Raw genomic sequence first — 19848 nt, 5'->3', positions numbered from 1 at the left:
GCCTAAATTTTATCTTTGTCCTCATGATGCTGGTTTTGTGTCATCCACAGACCATAATTTACAGAGCTTTGTTCTACTGTTTTCCATACTGCAAAACATCCACTAGCCACAAATACAAAGGATAGAAAAGGGTTTTGGGGCAATTCATTATTACAGTGACAACTCTTTCTATAACCACAACAGTGCAAAACCACTAAGGTTTTGCAGGTAAGGAAAAGTTCTCAAAATGAAGCAGTAGGAAACTCTTCAAAGTATGCAATTTCAAGGAACTGTTTGTTCCTTTCTAATGTGTTGTCCCCTAGAAGCAGCTAATAATGACACTCAGCCCCAATACCCAGTATATCATTATCTTCATGCTTGTCCTATCATAGGTTACCCTAATCTGGGCATCTTCTAGGTATATGGAATATTTATTTATTTTACCTACCTTAATCCTATCATGCTGTGGGTGAGTAACAAGATAAAACATACAACACAAAAACAGAGGAAAAAAGTAAAACACATAACAAGGCACCAAATACAGCTAAGGACCAAAGCAAATTCAATCAAACCTTTTGCAAAGTATGGTTGGGGCCATCCATCCATCCATCCATCCATCTCGATAGCACCCAGATTTGAGAAGGCTTCCATATCAACTCACTTGGATGCTTTCAGAGCTCAGAACATCTTTCTCTCCTGACCCATTTTTGCAAGCTGATTTTTTGTGGAATTCTCCACCACCTTTGCTCTGGTGCTATGCCTTGTTCTATTGTGGACCACGGCTTCATTGTGGAACACTACGTAGCCTCATCTCAGCCACATCTTTTGCTAAGCAAAGCCAAGTTGGATGCTTCAGGACAAGGTGATGAAATGTAGTTATTTGTAAAAGGATATACCATTAACCAAATATATGAAGAAGAATTATGTGGACAGCTGCACTTTCAAAATCGGACAGGCCAAGACAAAAAGTGGGTGAAGCCAGGTCTAAAGCTGTATTTGGTTTAATTGAATTCAAAATTTAATTGAAATTAAGTTAGTTAAGTACTATTAATATAATTTTCCCAACTTTCTCCCATATTAGTTTCCAATACATCATATTAAAACTTTATAATGGTAACTTATAATGAATTAGGCACTGCCCATCCCTGAACCATCTCTGGGCAGCTCACAATATGACAAAAACAAGATAAAAACACAATACAAAATACAAGATGGGAATCTGATCACTTACCACAAAAAACACAGGCCTCCATCCACCCTAGCCTGGGAGAACATTCAGGTCTTTTAGGCATTCCGGAATGGCATCAGTGTGGGAGCCACCCAGATTTCAGAGGGGGATCTCATTCCAGAGGGCAGGTGCTGCAATAGAGAAGGTATGTCTCCTGAATCCTAACAGATGGCACTGTTTAACTGAAGGGACTCCGAGCACACCAACTCTGTTAGCTCATACTAGCTGGGCAGAAACTATGGGAGATAGGCATCAAATAACCTGGCCCTATTTATCTCTATTAGCCAGCCTAGAATTCCATGGTTGGGATCCTTTCTGAGTTATTTTAGAGAAGGCTACACAGGAGGAGGCATTCTGAACTCTTTGGGAAGATTTTTCTTTTTCAGAAATGTTTGTAAAGAGCAGAGCGGTGTAGTGCCAGAGCAGCCAAGTTCTAGAAACTCTGCCATTCACCACTGTTTCCTGTTCTAGCCGCAGTACCAGCAGTACTGTATCTGTCAAGAAGGCTCATCAAGGGCATTTGAATGAGAAGAAACCAATGACAGAGTTTAAAGGACAGAGACTGATTGATAAGGAAGCCATGGAAACTGGCAAGGTAAGAGATGAAGACATGGGAATTTTTGCATTCTTTTCAAGGAGCTAGATGGAGATTATTTATGGGGGGCGGGGTAGTGAAGGAGTAAAGCCTTGTGAGGGGTTCTTTTTGTGATGACTGGACACAACATGATAATTTTACACAAACGTTATTATATCACACAGCTTCCCCAATATAAAGATGTTCCTCTGGCTGGGCAGGACTAACTCCATCCTCATAGCCCACATGGGTTGGCTTAACCACATAGACATCTTTAGAGCTTAGTCCTTACAGTTGTTAAAGTTCTTAAAGTGAAATACAGTCCTTGTCTCTCTTCAAAAGTTCTTGCACTTGCTGGGGATTATGTGCTACCTCAACATGGATGCTCCTTATGTGATTACATTTGTATAGCAAACTTGCTGTCAAGTTCCAGGCCAGGTTCCAAACTCTGCTCTAAGTAATGTTGCTGTTGAGCACCCAAGTTGAGCTCCCAAGCCAAGCTCCACACAGGAATCAAGCCAAGATGGGCTGCTTACTTTGGCTTGCGGTCCTGGCAGTTGAACGTCAGCCTTGTGTCTTGCCTCTAGCTGTTGCACTTATCTAGATATCACTTTCTATTTCCTCATCTGCGTGCCATCTCTTCTTCTCCTGCTCACTCACACATATGTTCTGGGTTAGCTTTCTCTTTTCTAGGCTGAGGGTCTGGCTGGGATGAGGTATACTAACCTAGCAGGCTATGGACTTCAGCATGGCCCTGAAAAAGCCAAGGTGTGGCTAAAGTAGCCAGCTGTGGACACCATTACCCCAGTCAAATAGCTGGGAGTCGCCAACCAACTGGCTGGAATGCGTGTGCTGTGAATCTGTGCTAGTCAGTCTGCCTCTCTCTTAACAGGTTCCCCCAACGGAGTGCTTCCCCCTCAGGTTTCCTGGTAGAGCCAGGATTGTAAAACAATCATGTCCCCTTGGGGGTCTGAGGGATGAACTAAGCCTAGCTTTGGGAGGGCTTTTGCCTAGCAGCAGCCATTCCATGTTTTCAGTACTGCTTTTCCCAGATGCAGATCACACTTTCAACGTTGCTCCTCCTCCCTTCACATCCCTAAGAAAGTATGATGACACTCTAGTTTAGAGGTCTCATATCTCGTCTGTTTGTGTCTGTACTCTTCTTTTGCCATTATCTGATGCTTAGTGTAAGAACTTTGAGATATCCACTACAGCCTTCCTGAGAGCAGTTCAGTCTTTAGTTATGATATTCTGTTCCTGCTTATATCCATGTCAATATATTTGCGAGCCCTCGATTTACTGGAATGTAAGGAGCCTGCAGGATTTGATATCGTAAAGTGTGAAACCATTGTGCGGTGTATGATTGATAACAATGTTGTGCCATGCAGGTGAAGCTAGTCATGTATCTACGATACCTTCATGCTGTTGGCTGGGGCCTCTCAATAAGCATCCTCATCAGCTATATTGGACAAGCTGCATCCTTACTTGGTTCCAACCTTTGGCTTAGTGACTGGACAAATGATGCTTTACTGTATCAGAATAAGACCTATCCAGCTGCCCAACGTGACTTGCGTGTTGGAATCTATGGAACACTGGGTGCAAGCTACAGTAAGTCTCCCCAGAATAGAACAACTTGCTATTATCTGCTTCCCTTCCCCCCTCCTCAGACTGGAAGAGAGCTTACTCTGTCTCTGGAGGGTCAGAGGATTATAACCAGCATAGAAAGCTTGTTAGCCATCCAACTCCCATCATCAGCATGATAATTTATGCTATACAAAAATGTTGGTAGATTATTTTTGGAGGTTTGAATTCTGTGTGTCAGAACAGAATGAATTGGGAGAACATAGGAGAGGACTGAGTTGCATATGTATGATGTCAACAGGACACAACACAAAGGTAGCAGAAACCAAATGTATTTTATCTACCCTCATCAACATCCCCAACTGCACCAGGATCTCAATACTGCCTGTATTTGTTCCAGGTCTCTTCCTGCTGGCTTCAACTGTTCTGGCTTCCTTCGGTAGTATCCGAGCTTCCCGGGTCCTGCATGAACAACTCCTCAGTAACATCCTGCGGGTGCCTATGAGTTTCTTTGACTCAACGCCAACTGGCCGCATAGTGAACAGATTTGCCAAGGTCAAAACTCATATACAGCTTATAATTGATACAGCTTAAGGATTGATCATGAGGAATGGACCAATACCTTGAATTTGGGGATCCTCCTGGATGCAGCTCCTGTCTGAGGAGCAGGTGGCAGTTGTGTCAGGAGGGTTATAGTACAGCTATTTCTAGTGTGTCAATTACAGCCATTTCTGGATCAGGAAGCCCTGCTCAAAGTCTCTCATGCTCTAGTCATCTCCTGTTTGGATTACTGTAATGCAGTCTACGTGAGGCAGTCCTTGAAAAGTATTTGGAAGCTATAGCTAGTACAAAATGGAGAGGCCCAGGTGGTTATGGGTGTTTCCTATTATACTTGTGTGACTCCATTGCTTTAGGAGCTGCATTGGTTGTGGTTGGCTTCTGGGTGTGATTCAAGGTGCTAGTTTCTTCCTTTAAGGCCCTACGTGGCTCTGACCTGGTTATCTTCAGGACTGCCTTCTCCCATAGTCATCTGTTTGTCTGATCAAATCAAACAGGGTAAGCTCCCTTCAAGTCCTGTCGCTTTGAAAATGCCAGTTGACAGGATCTAGGAAACAGGCATTTTTGATCATAGCCCCAAGGCTCTGAGCCTCCCTTCCTGCAAAGATCTGGTTTCCACCTTCCCTCCTGGGTTTCAGAAGAGTCTTCCCTAGATATTTTCTCTTAGGCTATGCACTTTGCCTTACTTTCATCTATTTCCTGTCACCAGTCAAGAATTTGGGAATTCTTGATTATATTGATACTTTCACACATTCATTGCTCTGTCATTTCAATGCTTGTTTCTTATATCCTCCATTCTAGGCCAATTTGCACTTCATGCTAGGCTGTTTTCATACATACCCAGTTGCTCCATCTTCAAGAGAGTATAGTAGTAATGAATCATCCATAACTTAGTTAACCAACCTTTGCTAACATGTGTACATAGGACTTTTGTCCATTGGAGAAACCAAAAAATAAAGCCATTAATAAATAGAAAACTAGTCACGGATGCATTTTCTGATATCTTCTAATATCTTTCTAATATCAGAAGCTAGATTCCTGAGTTTGCACATTGCATATCTGGTTAAGTTAGTCTTAACCAGATATGCAATTGTAAGCTCATCAACCAGCCCTGATGCCTAATAGTGCCTTTAATATTTTGTATTCTGAGATCCATTAACTGAATGCAGAAAACTGTTTTTTTATAATCCAATAAAAGTTATGAGATATTCTAATCTACTCGTTGGGGAAGATGGGCAGCATACAAATTTAATAAATAAATAAATAAAATCCTCTCCACTGCAACAGAGTTATTTTAAAACACCAAACATCATGGGAAAGAGGGCATACAGTGTGAAAAGTTAAGATAAGGTAATTAATATTTTAAAAGGACTAAAGACAGGGTGCTACTTGAATTCAGTATAAAAGTACTGTAGCTTTGCATCAAACATTGCTTCCTACTGACTATTCTTAATTTATTCATTTCATTTTTATTCTCATCCTCCTTTCTACAGGATATTTTCACTGTGGATGAATCCATTCCAATGTCATTCCGCTCCTGGATGAGCTGCTTCTTTATGATTCTCAGTACTCTAGTGATAATTTGCTTAGCTACGCCTTATTTTACAATTGTCACCCTGCCTCTGGGGATCCTCTACTACTTCATTCTAGTGAGTTGTCAATAGTGCTGGGCGTGGATGTTCTTACAACAAAGCATAGAGTTCTTACTGTACCCAGAGATTCATTTCCAAGACTGCTGCTGCCTGTTTAGACTACCTACCTGATTCTGTGATGGCTTGTAGAATGTGAAACAGAAGACAGCGAAAGCCCTATGTATCAGGCTCAAAAAATTTCACATGGAATATCACTGACTGGAAAAAAACTGTGTCCCTTGATATCTCCAAAAATGACAAGAGGGTTAAAAGTGAAGAGTGAATCATACTCAACATTTTTATTAATGCTGCTCATTTCTTAAGAACTGTCTTTCTTTTCTATAGTACCAATATTTTTTATTATTTTTGTAATGATATAAAACTGACAGCATAACATTACTAGTTGTATATCAATGTCTCTTTAGAAAATGATATTTAGCAGGCTTCAGAATAAAGCCGATGTAAGCATACTCAATATCAGTATTCTTAAGCACATTTGACTCTTTTGGATTTCAGTCAGAAAATTTTGACCCCCCACAAATCTTTCTGTAAAAAAAACCCTAATCCTGTTATGGATTTTCTGATGAGTCTCGATGATCATGGAAATGCCATAGATTGAATAATTAATTGTTTGAGCCTTGGGTGTATAAAACAAAAGATAAATCACACACATACCTAAAATTGGATAGTTCTCTTTTCTTCTCATAATGCAGACATGTCCTAGTGTTCTCTTTATTAGTTTCTGAAGCAATATTCCCCTCTAGCTATAACACTCCAGCTATAATTCTGGAGTGATAAGATAGCAAAGAAGTTGATGGAGCATGGCCAGACTCTGCAGTGAATTGTATGCAGACACACACATCTGTGCTTTGGGGAAGTAGACTTTTGCTTTAGGAACATTAATTGGAAAAAAAACTGCTCAAATACAAGAACTATGTGCTAGAATAATGTGCATTTGAAGCTACAGAGTGCCACAACTTTGCTTTATTCTTGTAAGAATGTTAGCTTAAACTGAGAAAAGCAAACTCCTATATAATATGGCTTAATATAGTTTCATGGATCTTACTGAGTTATCTTTCTCTTCCTAGCAATTCTATGTGGCTACATCCCGCCAGCTACGACGCTTGGACTCTGTCAGCCGGTCTCCTATCTATTCCCATTTTAGTGAGACAGTATCAGGTCTCTCTGTCATCCGGGCCTTTGGGCACCAGGAGCGCTTCCTGCAACACAATGAGAAGATTGTGGATGTCAATCAGAAGTCTGTATACTCTTGGATTGTTTCCAACAGGTAAGTCTTTCCTGTAGAGGAGATTAAATCAGTGACATAGGCTGCTCCCCACCCCCTCTCCACCCTCTCCCCAGCCCCTCCCCCCAATTGCAAATTCTCCCCAGATTTGCAATATTCTAGTGCAGGTGGGAGCATGGTCTGATCAGTGCATCTAGCCAATTTCTGGCCTTTGCTCTAATATGGGTCATTCATCCTCCAGTAACATCAGGAGATAGTCTTCCTTAGGTTAGCCTTCCTTAGGTTAGCCTTTCTCAACCTGGTGTCTTCCTGATGAATTGGACCAGCTTCTCAAACACCCAGCTAGCATCTGGGAGGACATGAAATTGGGAAGGCTGGCCTTAGTGTTATTGTAAAGATTGAAACAATATACAGTTTCTGTTGGCTATTTAACTTATCTGGTATTTAAAAGTAACTTGCCTTCCCTCTTGAGTGACTGAGTGATATCCTATGAACCAGGTGTTTAGGAGGTCAAGAGAAGGTATATAGGGGCCCATCTCTGTTGCAAGCCAGTAATAGGAGATTAAATGGAAATCAGTTGTTCTGAAATAACCTCTCCTTTACAAAGCAGTACAAATTGCTTATGAGATGTCATAGGCTCCCATTATCTCTCCCTTTCTATAGGTGGCTGGCTGTGCGACTAGAATTGGTGGGGAATTTGACAGTTTTCTTCGCAGCACTTCTGGCAGTCTTTGCTAAAGATTCTTTAAACAATGGCATTGTGGGACTCTCAATCTCCTCAGCTCTGAATGTGAGTGACTGAGGGTCATACTCTCAGACAAAAAGGTGGCTGAATTGGGGCTTGCTGTGTATATGCACTGACGTGTCCGATGTATCAGTTCTGATTGTAAATCTATCTGGCTGGAATCCTTTAGCCCTGGGTTTCAGGCACCATTTCTATTGCAAGTGTATTATGATAGCACAGTAGTACTAACAATAAGAGAAATATCAAACCGATAAATTTTAAATGAGTTGTTAAATTGACCATATGATTAATTCTGATTATGAAATTCATAGATTAGAAATTATACATTCTCAGATGAAATCAGTGGGTTTATAAACTAGTTGATAATCATGTTAATGTGGAATTTCAGATTGGGTGCTGTCTTTTTGCTCTGTGCTATAAATATTTTTTAAAAGACTGCATTTTTTTGGTTTTTCATGCACCCAAAGCATGAAAAGTTGAGACAATGGAATGCAATGAGAGGCATTGGAAAGGGATGTAACAGTACTGCTTGTATGATTGTGTCATGCACTTTGTGTGGACAGTACATAACAGGGTGCACACTATAAAAAAGCACTAAAATACCTTGAGTATGGGCAGGCTATTTTAGTTCCATTGTAGTTTATAGTGGAACATTAGTAACTAGATGTACCAGCAAACTCGTTTGGAATATCCACTGTGTTGAAAAGAAAGTGGAGTGAGATGAATAAGACCTTTTCTTTGGAAGCTTGGTAACCAACCTTGACTGTATGCAACTGAGGCCCTCCAGATGTTCCGAATTTGAACTCCCAGCAGTTCAATCTAACCCAATCACTGAATAGTGAAAAATGCTGAGAATTCTAGTTCAGGAACATTTGGAGAGTCAAAGGTTCCCCATACTTGTATTGCCCAGTAAGTTGAAGTTATCCTGTGTGAAGCCTTAGAAGAAGGAACTATGATGCTTATAGTAAAGTAAGTGAATATGGAAATTGCCATTTTGTTGGGGCTGTACATTGCATCCAAATGGAATATATACAATGTAAGTATTTGATCAAGAAGAGGGGACTGAAGAAGCAGGATGATTATAGTGATATTTCCATTAATTCATTCAGATAACTCAAACTCTGAACTGGTTGGTGCGGATGACTTCGGAGCTGGAGACAAACATTGTGGCTGTAGAGAGAGTGCATGAATACACAGAGGTGGCAAATGAGGTACAGAAAGTGGAGTTGTGGCAAATAATAAAAATACACTTGTGTACATGTGTAAGATGAAGAGATTATTAAATTGTTCTAAGCTCATTCTTCTAATGGCCATCTTCTCTTGTGCAGGCACCATGGGTGACAACACAGAGACCACCCTCTCAATGGCCCAACAATGGAGAGATTACTTTTATGGACTACAAGGTTCGGTATCGGCCTGAGCTAGAGCTAGTTCTAGATGGGATCAGCTGTGATATCAAGGGCACTGAGAAGGTGAGATGTCTTGGAAAAGTCAATGGAGCTCTCAAGGTTTTGTTGAGAATGGGTATGTTCCAGAAGAGAAAAAAAGAGTGGAGTCAAGTGGGGATAAATGGGAAAAGGCTTGGCCTTCTTTCACTGGGCCAATATTCTATATACCTGAAACTACTAAATTGCTCAGACCCTAAGAATGACCTCTTTTGCTGAAAGCAAAGTAACAATTACTGATCAACCCACCTGGAGTTGCTTGACAAGAGCAGGAATGGAGGTTGTAAACTGAATTGGCTCATAGAAGCAGGCCACGAGAAGAAGGAAATGAACATTTTGTCAGACACCTAATTCTTGGAATACTGCTTCCTCAGATTGGTGTGGTGGGCCGAACAGGAGCTGGAAAATCGTCTCTCACAAATTGCCTCTTTCGCATCCTGGAAGCAGCTGGAGGAAAGATCTTAATTGATGGGCTAGATATAGCAACACTTGGCCTTCACGACCTACGTCAGAAACTCACTATCATCCCACAGGTAAAAGAAACCCTAGTACATCAGATTGAAAATGCTGAGGTACAGGATTTGACTGTTTGGTTGCATGAATACTGTTCCAAACTCCATCTGCAGAATGCAATAATGGGGGCAGAGGGGACAAGGGAGGGATTCCTTTCTTACCAACTTGCTGTTCCTACTTCCTTTGAAGTAGGTGCTGACATGGGATCTAGACAACTTACACTATACCGAAGGGCTGAAGAAACTTATCAATTTCCTTCTTCAAGCTAATACTATAGCTACCTCTTGTACTTATAAGCTGGGTTTACACGTGATAAATATGATATATAAATAAACAAACATGGCTTATCAGGGAAATTTAAGACCTAGCATGTGTGTCTATGTGATAGATTAGGCCAGGCCATTTGGTTAACCTATGGTACAATGTATTATGAAAAGAATCACAAAATAGGCTAATTCAGTTACTACATAAAGTGTATTATTTGTGTGTAGCCCTCAGCCTTGCAAGGTAGTTCAGACAAGCACACCCAGAAGTACTAGCTCTATGTGTCCCTTCTGAGACATTTGCCATCCCTCCCATTCCTTCTGTGGGCTCAGCTGCCTCTTATTTGACCATGTGTAGTCTGTGGCTCATCCTCCTGCCTTCCAAGGTCATTCCCACATACTATTACAGTAGTTGAAAGCAAGTTCAGCTGGTTGAGTGAATGCCAATACTTCTCTACCTCTACTCTCTCACTTTAACCTAACTCAGCCAGTTCTCTAGCCAACTGACTGAAGTGTCATCTTGTTGCATCCACATCTTCAGGATCCTGTTCTCTTTTCGGGGAGCTTGCGTATGAATCTGGATCCATTTGATCAGTATTCAGATGAAGACATCTGGCATGCTCTAGAATTGGCACACTTGAAGTCTTATGTACATGCTCTGCCTGAAGGGTTGTCTTCTCCAGTGAATGAAGCAGGAGAGAACTGGAGGTATAAGAAATTAATGGAAACTGCCAAGGGCTGGTGTCATCTCAAGCACACATGCTTGTGCTATTCAAGTATCTCCTATCTGGAAATATTTCTCTAGTTCAGCCATAGCCTGGCTTGACTGATGGAGAGTATTACCTGGGCTGATGTTCACTTCAGTCCCCTGCAATTAATTGCATTCGTTTTGGTAGTAGCATCAATAATTAATTTTGTGTGTCTCCCCCTTCCTCCCCCTCCCCCCTCAGTGTGGGGCAAAGGCAGCTTGTATGCCTGGCACGGGCCCTGCTTCGTAAATCCAAAATCTTGGTTCTGGATGAAGCAACAGCTGCTGTGGATATGGAAACTGATCACCTGATCCAAGAAACAATCCGAAGTGAGTTTGCCAACTGCACCGTACTCACCATTGCCCATCGGTTACATACCATCATGGACAGCCAGAGGTAAAAGTATGTGCGTGTCTGTGTGTGTCAGTGAGTGAACAGGAACAGTCAGGAGTGGGGTATTTCTATCATGCACAACCAAACGTCCAAAACGTCATGCAGAATAGCAGTGGGAGGCAGCAGAGCAATCCATGATAGAGGAAATACAGGGAAGAAAGTTCTGCCCCAACAGGACTTTGTGGAGCATACCAAAACATTCTGTAGTAAAATCAGTTCAAATACATCTTTCCACATGGATGCTCCTAAAAGGAATAAAAATATAGTATAGAGATCTAAAAACAACATGAAATCCAAGGAATTGTAATCCAGTTCAAATGTACATAGGTTGAAATAGGACCCAAAACAAAAACAAGATTTGAGATCCATTTGTGTGATTTTTTTAAGGCTGGATGGCTTTCTGAGATAAGCCAGCAGAGAAATACTATGGCAGGCAGAATATACATTATGATTCCTATATGCCAGTCCCCAGATAGATGGATGGATGGATGGATAGATAGTAATGCTTTGGTATATTCTTGACCTTTTAACATAAATCAATGTATAAAATCTTGAGTGCAAGTCAGTACTCATATTCACTGACACGATTAAGTATAAATCAGCTATAGAAATGTACGTTCCCATTGCAAACAAAAACTAAAAAAACAAGAAAAGCAGGAAGGAAGGAAATGGCCAGTTTAAGATACCTGGAAAGACATTAAGAAATGTGTAGGCCATGAGACTACATAAAATTTTACATCATAGCGATACTGTTGGTTCTCAATAAGACCCAAGAACATCCAAAGAAATTGGATGATGGAAGATTCAGTATAGATTAAAACAAACTAGTTGAACTATGCAGCTTTCTACCAACAGATCTAACAATGGCCATCAAATAACTCTAAAGGGGGATTAGACAAACTCTTAGAGCATAATGCTATCACTGGTAATCAGTCATGATAAGTACACAATATCCCAGGTAGTATGCTTCTCAGTGCCACTTGTTGGAGAACATCAGCAAGAGGGCAGTAGGTTGGGTCTCCATAGGCATCTGCTGGGCAATCTCAGGTACAGAATGGTGAACATTTGCTCTGATCCAAAAGGGTTCTACATTTTAAAATGTTGCTGGCTGTTAGGCTATGTAGGGTTAGGGAAAGGAAATAAACTATTTCCCACTTTCTATATAATTGTGTCCTCTCTTTCTTTCCTTCCTGCTATTATCTTAAAAAATCATTTGGGGACTGGCATCTAGTGAAAGAAAGCCCAACACAATGCTTTGGAGAATTCATGAAACTATTCCAGTGTTGCTGTCTTCACCATAAAACTCCAGACCCTTGCTGGGACCATGAGCAGGAGCAATTAGATGGCTAGAATACACTACAATGCCTTGTTGCACACATCACTTGGTTTCCTTTTTTATGTTTATGAACATTTTTGTTCATAAATCTATACTTTCCTGCTGAAACTGGATTGACAATATCCAATTAACTCCTCTCCTCTGGTTACCCTTCTAAAAGTTATAGAATTATGGTAAGTGATGCATGTAAGTATTTCAGAATTCTCAAATTTATATTATTCTTTCTGTTCTAGGGTGATGGTACTTCAGGCAGGAAAGATTGTGGAATTTGACAGCCCTGAACAGCTACTTCAACAGGAAGGCATCTTTGCAGGGATGGCCAGGGAAGCTGGCATAACGAGAACTCAGAACACTGCGCTTTAGAGGAGTGGAAGCTCATGGCAGAAAGATCACAGCTTCCATGGCATTGCAATTTTCCTTGATCTGCCACTTGCACTGTATGAAAAAATGTTACTAGCTCTGCTAGTGCCATTTACACTTGGAACACAATAGCTTTACCAAGCATTTCCTGACACTTGATGGCAGCTTTGTTCCTTTTTGGTCATAAACCAAAATACCAGCTATAACACAAACCTGGTTCTGTTAAGTTGGTGCAGTTTTACTGATACCCCTCAAGCCTGTTCCTTGGTTTCAAGATCCAGCTCAAAAGGCGCTAAACCCTCTTGGATAATTTTCATATAATTCCCTATATTCTGAAGAGGTTGAAGGAATCGTGACTGTTTTTTTTTGTTTTTGGTACTTAGTCTATAATATGAACAGCCTTCTAATGATAATCTTACACTACTAGGGGATCAGCATGTGTTTGTTTACTTGGAAAGAACTTGAGTTTAACATTTAACATGCTAAAATGTTACCACAGGTCACATGTTAAAACAAGTAATAAATGTGGGAAACCATTCTAAGCAGTCCAGGTTTCATACCCTTCTTGTATGTATGGTGTTTTTGAAGGATGGGTTTTGTATTATTCTTAGAAGCACCCTTCTCCAATCTGGTGCCTTCAAAATTTGCTGAGTTATTGTCCTCCATGCTGGCTGAAGATCTAGGAGATGCAAGCCAACAGTGGGAGATATCAGTGAAGCAAGGCTACTAACAGATTATTTTCAATTTTTTGGTCTTTATTAAAAAATGAAAGTCATAAAGGTTCCAAAATTATTTTAGACTTATCAAAATGTTTAGAGTCGTTGTAAGATAAGTTTCTCTTGTTTAGTTTTTGATATATACTGTTACCAGTTATCACTGGACCTATAAAAGTAACTTTTTATAATCATTCCCAATAGCCTCTAGTTAGATTTCCTGAGCATGGAAAATAAATTTTTATACTAGGAAAAGGAGAATTGTTTCTGTCCAAAATAAATACAAGTAATTTGAGAAATATGTTTTATTTACACAACAGCAACTCAAGCATGTTACTCAGGAAGCAAAATGCAGTTTTTACATTCTGCTGTTTCCCCCAGAGCAGACATGCTCCCCCTCCAGCTCTGACCCGAGTCAGGGGACAAAATAATTGCAGCCTTGCCCTTGCTCAGACACTGCAGCATACAACATGAGCACCAAACCTGTCTAGCGTTGAGCAAAAACTATTCTGCCCAACAGCTAACAATGTCAACTAATACTGAGACAGGGAAATAACTCATGGAATACTTGCTTCTTGGTGGTTAATATCCAGCAGCCTTCTGTGGAGAAAAGCAAATTCGAAGCCTTTCTCTTAGGTTCACTCCTTACAGGACTGAAAATACATGGTGTCACAAAGGGCAGAAATGCCAACAGCTGTTTGCCATAACTATTAGGAGGCTCAGCTATACTACACCTTTGAACACCAGCTGTTGGGGGACAACAATAAGACTGGGCCTTAAGGACCTATTGGTGAGCCTCCTGAAATACTGGACTAATAAGACTCCCATTATCTTAACAGGGTCCCTTTGCATGTTCATGTACCACTTGTCAGATTCCTCTCTCAGTTGCATGGTTTCCAGCTATCCAGTTAGTCAAAGTGGACTAAATGTCTACCTCAAATAGAAATGAGCTCCACACAGCACTGCTAAGAGAAAGACAGGGCTGTCTCTCTGGCTGCACAATGAGAGCATGGGAGCACTGCATTTCAACTTTCCTGGAAACCGGGTCCAACTCCCCACAGAAATATATTGAAATCTAAACCTTCAGAGGAATGGAGTGGATGCAATAGTATGCCCTTGCACGGTCGTGATAAAAGCACCAGTTTGTGACATCTCCAACTCCAGCATCTCACGTGTACTCAGTCTTGCGAATGTAACTGGATGGTACATAGCCCTGTTTCCCATGTGCCTCTGCCAGCCACCATTCCTGATTGCCAGTAATGTCTTCAAATTGCAGAATCTTTAGTCTCTGATTGGCTGTTACACTCAGTTCATTTGAATTGCGGCCCTTAAAGGTATAAAGAGCATAATAGACCTGGAAGGAGAAAATATAGGATGGAGGTGAGAAAAAACACAGGACAAAACCAATGGCAATCTCCACTCTATACCAACCAGAGCCACCATACACCTCCCAAGTTGTTTTCATTTTGCTACAAAATGCTTTGGGGTTTATTTCTCTTTCCCCCCCTTTTTTTTTTTAAAGAAGTGGAAAACCTGTTTCCAGAGTAGATGTACATACATTTGCATTTCTTTAAGCAAAGTATTAGGCCATGTTAAATTCTTCCTAGTCATCTAAAACACCGAATTTCTGAGAAGATTTTAGCTACAGAAACTAGCTAGCCAATTCAGAACTGACATGCTGGTCTTATTCAAACTCTAAAGCAGAATGTGGTTTGTCTCATTTTGGCTTTGTACAATGTGTGAATCAAATCAGTTCTGGCTTTCAGTAAGCCATGATTAAACATAATAACGTTTTAAATATATGAATCAGGCCATTAAGAGCAACAAGCATGTGTCTACACATGCTTCTGTCCCACTCACCTGATTTCCCATGCACTCATTGCTCTTCAGCCTAGAGTTACCATTGTCCACTGACGGGGTTGGCCTTGCCTTGTACCGGACTTGATGCCCATTTCGTGCATCTGGATTACTGTATCGCCGGGATGATGGAGGATTGTGGGATGGCTGTGCAGATTCCACAGTGGGGCCCATCTGGAGCTGGCAAACAGCATCCACCTCTGAGAGAGTCTGAACAGAACTAATGAAATTGCCTTGGAAGCCAGAGTCCTGTGGAGGTTTCTGTGGGCTGTTAACAGATGTGGTGCCCTGGATGCTGTTTGGTGTACTGATTCCATGGGATGAGGAAGAACCACTGTGTTCAGATTCACCAGATGAATGACTGCCCAGAGAGACATCTGAGTGGCTGCATCGTGGATTGTAAGGTTTCAGAAAGGAGCTGTATACAAAGCCCTTGGTCACTGTAGAGATGGGGCAAGGAAGAAAACAAACACTAATGCTAAGCATAATGAAGTTGGGAGCAGGTCCTAGGTAAGAGATGGCTGAGGCTCAGAAAGATTTCTACTCACCTCCATTGTCAATAAGCCAGCGATTCTGACTGCCCATAGGATCCTTTTTCTTGAGAACACCAACAAGATCTCCCTCCAGTAGTGACACATCCAGTTCTTGAGCTGCATTGAAGTTACGCTCAGCCTGAAATAGCTTTTCAGGAGGATAACGGGCCAGAAGGGCTGCACGCAATTCATCTGATTGTAGCATGTAGCTGGGCTATAAGGGAAACAACGGCTCCAATGAAGGGGAAGGGAATGCCCCCAGGTATCTATAGTTCTTCGCTCAGACTTCTTTAAAACCTGAGAGCCATGTTAGATCAGACAAAGAGCTTCATGTAGTCCAGTATCCAGCTGGAGCATTGCATTTTGGAAGCTCACAAATGTGGCTAAGGGGCTGGGATGATAGAACTTTCTGCTGTTGCTCCCAACAGTGGGTTTTTAAAGTATACTACTTGTGATTCAAAAGTTATTGTACAGCCAGTGACTAGTAACCACTGACAGCCTGAACCTCCATGAATTTATCTAACCCTCTTTTAAAACCTACATTGGTGGCTATTATCATATCTGATGGCAATGAATCCCACAGATTCTTTGCTTATTACTCTCAAGATCAGGAAGAATCCATGAATGCATAAAGCCTCCAACTCTCCACTCTGACCATACGGAAGTTAATGATATAATTCCACCTCGAGAGGACAGCCTTCCCCTCTTGTTACTCCCCCAGAGCTCACCATGCCCAGAAGGGGTTGCTTTCGTGCTGACTGGCGCTCCAGGCTTTTTCTTTCAAAGGGCTTTTTAGCAGTAGCAATGCTCTCTGGAAAGAAGGTGAAGACCTGCAGTTGCTGGAGGACTCTGCTGTGCTCTTCCTGGAAGATGGCAACAAGATTCCCTTCCTTGCCAACCACTTGCAGCAGCTGAGACAGAGAAAAGTGATATTAGCCACAAGAAGGAGTAAGAAGCCAGAAAAGGACAATCTTAGGTAAATTCTGCTCAAGAACAACCCACTATATTCAGGGTAATCATGAAGATGACTCTACGCTTCCAAATCAGTCAGGACTACTTTTCTTCTCTTCCATGTTAGTGGAGAGGTAATCAGTATTAATAATTACATCATGGATCTCCCCCAAGGAGCATTTCATTTTAGAGTCTTGTATGCTCAGAAAACATGCCATAAAACTGAAAGAGCTGGGGAAGGAAACCAGGAAGCATCATGAGCTTTCCTTCCATCCTCACAGAAAGGACCAGCCATGCCAGGCTACTTGTGGCTTCTGTGAACTTACTGAGAGCAAAGGCTGCAGTTCCTGCAGCGCTCGGTGTACAAAGTCACAGTGGGCCTCAGCATAGCTGCGCAGGCAGCTTGTGAAAAGTTCCTTGGCACAGCATTGAAATTTGGGCAGCTCATCTAGCAGCTGGGTGTTCAAGGCCTCATAATTGTTGCGTGCTGACTGTAATTCTTCCAAGGTCCGTTTGTCCTTCAACCTCTCTGCACGCTCCGTGCAAGTGTGGAAATCCAGGAGCTTATCAAAGCGTTTCTGCACCAGTTTGTGAGGCCCGGCAAACATGTTCAGCAGCTGATTCAGAGGGGTAATCACTAGACGCTCAGTGCGCTTCTTCTGCAAGGCAGAGAGCAACAATCACACCTGTGTACCATACTGTAGCTTCTCCCACTCTGCCAAATTACTTTGCTTTATTCAGCATAACTTACGCTAAAAAAGAGTAGGACAATAAACAAGGGTTTTTCCATCCTCCTGCAGAAAAATCCTTCCATTAACAAAAGCAAGCCTTTTCATTTATACTGTCATTATGACCAAAGGCCTCTGCGTTTCCCATATAGGTTTTAATGGAAAATATTTCTTCCCATCTCTCTTCTATCCTTGATCCCTGAATGCAAGATCTCCTACATTTACCAGCAATTTCGTTACCATGAAATATTTTCTCCTCTCCACTTTCCACTGTATAATTTGTCCCCATAAACTACAAGCCAGCTGCTGTCAATAGTGTTTTAGGGTTTGTATGTTTTTTTTCAGGAACATTTTAATATTTCTAGGAATTCTGTAATCTGCTTGTAATGGTGGTAGTAGTAGTAACTTAGTGCCCTCCAGATGTTTTGGATTATAACTCCCATCAGTCCCAGCCAAAATGACTAGTGAACTGGGAAAAGGGAAACTCTCATCTAAAGCCTTTGGAGGGCAGCAGTAGGCTGAGGAAGGGTGCTTAGATGACACTTTATTACAGCCAAAGGCCAGTTAGGTCAACTGCTTAATGAAAAAAGGATGTTTAAACTCTTCCAAACAAAGCTCTCTTCCAAATATCTCCTGATAGTAGACATTTTACCTACGCATTCATACAGAAGAAAGGAATAAAGATCTCACTCACAAAATCAGAGAACAGCTGATCACTGATGAAATGATGAACCTTCTGGAACTGCTCCAACTCAGTACTACCCTTCTCCATGCACAGGTCCCACATACTCAATGCTGCTGTCACTTTAACACAAGCTGACTCCTGAAGGCCAAGAAATATACATATAAGCGGGCTTGAGGCATGCTCTATAGCAACCAGCTCCAGAGGCAGACACAGCCTTGAACTGTGGGCCTGGTAGTATTATACAAGCCTAGCCAAGGCAGGGTCTTCCAATCCACTACTTTGCCAGTCTCAGCCTTATTAGATGACTGATATCACAATCCTTCTCAAGGTACTCTTCCCCCTCTACACAGGCACGAATGCACATAGACTTATTTACCCGGACATGCTGAAGATAAAGGGAAAGATCCCGGATGAAAGATTTAATCAGACGCTCCTGCATCCTGAAATTCTTTTCAGTCTCCTCAAAAGCCTCATCTTTGAGCTGTTAGAGAGAGACGGGAGGAGAGGGAGAGAGGCTATGAACACTGCAAAGGTTCCTACAGTGCCAAATCCTTGTAATAACCTTAAAAAGCATGTCAGCGGAGCCAACTCTTATTCACCTGGGGAGCAAAACCTGTGAGATGTTTGAGGTGACTGCTGACCCGATTGGATTTCTTGATGATGGAATGGAAGTTAAGTTTGGAGATCTTCTCAATTAGGCTGTCATCATCAGTCTTCCTGTACTTCAGCACTGAAAAGAATGAGGTAGGAGACAGAATTAGCCCCATAATATGCTGGGGAGTTGCTAATTGGCCTTAGGACTGTGCTCTCCTGGGTCTTTTTCTACAGACCCCAGGCACTAATTCCTGGTTAACTCATTCTAATTCCTTCCGAGTATTACTTCTAAACCAGAACAACATCATCAAAGCTAGTGAGTATAGCTTCTTCCTGATAGATAAGAGCACCTATCTCTCTTTTACAGGACACAGTTGCATTAGTAACTCTTCTAATTAAACATAGTTATATTAAAGTTTAGTGGATTTTCTGTTCTTACTCCCAACACCCACAGGAATAGCCTTTCCCAACCCAGGCCCTCTTTAGATGTGCGGACTTCAATTCACACTATTCTCAGTTTGACCCAGCCTTCCCAACTTGGTGCCTGCTTCATGTCTGCTAAAAATGGAGCTCAAAGAATACAATCCCAGGCTGGCTGAGAACTACATGGGGAAAGCAAATCTTTCATTACTTTCATAGCACCCACACCTTGTGTAGACAATCTTCAAATGCAGCATCACACAGCAATGCTGATCCCTTCCTACTTTTCCACATTGTTTGTATTACCATTCCCATTCCTCCTATGCTGGCTGTCATGCAACTTACCTAGATCCTTCCGACGCTTGTACTCATTGAGGTTACCATTTATCTCCTTGACAGCTAAGACAGCATCTGCCAAAGGAGCACGATCAGGGTGAGACTCAGGAGTAGCACTCAGGAGTTCCATCAGCAGCAACGGATAGCGCATCACACGCTGAACAGGCTTGATCAGGAAGGAGCCCAGGTCGATATAGTTGGTGCAACCCCTGACAGTGTCAGAGTACAAAGGATCACACAGAATCGGGGGACATCCAGACTCCACTGCTAAAAGTACTGCACTCTAGGAATCACCCATCTTCAAAATCAACTTCTGTCTATATTGTAAACCAGTGTTTCTCAACCTTGGCCACTCGAAGATGTGTGTGGACTTCGTGGCATGGCTGGCTGGGGAATTCTGAGAGTTGAAGTCTACACATCTTCGAGTGGC

General features: G+C 41.8%; 2 protein-coding genes across 6 annotated transcripts in view; one reads left to right on the top strand and one right to left on the bottom strand.

The window, feature by feature from the left end:
• Positions 1-13146, top strand: part of ABCC2 (ATP binding cassette subfamily C member 2) — a 36756-nt gene extending 23610 nt beyond the window's left edge. For both annotated transcript variants that reach the window (XM_007424753.4, XM_088131720.1), the window contains 12 exons: positions 1679-1802; positions 3170-3389; positions 3763-3917; positions 5414-5569; positions 6640-6839; positions 7461-7587; positions 8652-8753; positions 8871-9014; positions 9362-9520; positions 10305-10471; positions 10714-10908; positions 12475-13146. In XM_007424753.4, the coding sequence (XP_007424815.1) occupies positions 1679-1802; positions 3170-3389; positions 3763-3917; positions 5414-5569; positions 6640-6839; positions 7461-7587; positions 8652-8753; positions 8871-9014; positions 9362-9520; positions 10305-10471; positions 10714-10908; positions 12475-12604 (1879 nt within the window). In that variant the 3' untranslated portion in view covers positions 12605-13146. The remainder of the gene's footprint in view (positions 1-1678; positions 1803-3169; positions 3390-3762; positions 3918-5413; positions 5570-6639; positions 6840-7460; positions 7588-8651; positions 8754-8870; positions 9015-9361; positions 9521-10304; positions 10472-10713; positions 10909-12474) is intronic.
• Positions 13147-14117: 971 nt separating this feature from the next.
• DNMBP (dynamin binding protein) overlaps positions 14118-19848 on the bottom strand; it is a 54837-nt gene continuing 49106 nt past the window's right edge. For all 4 annotated transcript variants that reach the window (XM_088131722.1, XM_007424754.4, XM_088131721.1 and 1 more), the window contains 9 exons: positions 19428-19627; positions 18668-18798; positions 18445-18549; positions 18078-18206; positions 16982-17314; positions 16433-16615; positions 15720-15918; positions 15175-15611; positions 14118-14668 (listed from right to left, as the gene is read on the bottom strand). In XM_088131722.1, coding sequence (XP_087987848.1) covers positions 14483-14668; positions 15175-15611; positions 15720-15918; positions 16433-16615; positions 16982-17314; positions 18078-18206; positions 18445-18549; positions 18668-18798; positions 19428-19627 — 1903 coding nt within the window. In that variant the 3' untranslated portion in view covers positions 14118-14482. The remainder of the gene's footprint in view (positions 14669-15174; positions 15612-15719; positions 15919-16432; positions 16616-16981; positions 17315-18077; positions 18207-18444; positions 18550-18667; positions 18799-19427; positions 19628-19848) is intronic.

This window comes from Python bivittatus, unplaced genomic scaffold, assembly GCF_059951505.1.
Source record: "Python bivittatus isolate LINGU-HERP-01145 unplaced genomic scaffold, Pbiv_v1 ctg000980_np1212, whole genome shotgun sequence".
Lineage (NCBI taxonomy): Eukaryota > Metazoa > Chordata > Lepidosauria > Squamata > Pythonidae > Python > Python bivittatus.
The sequence above is the reverse complement of the archived record's forward strand: the minus strand, read 5'-3'. Positions and strand labels throughout refer to the sequence as shown.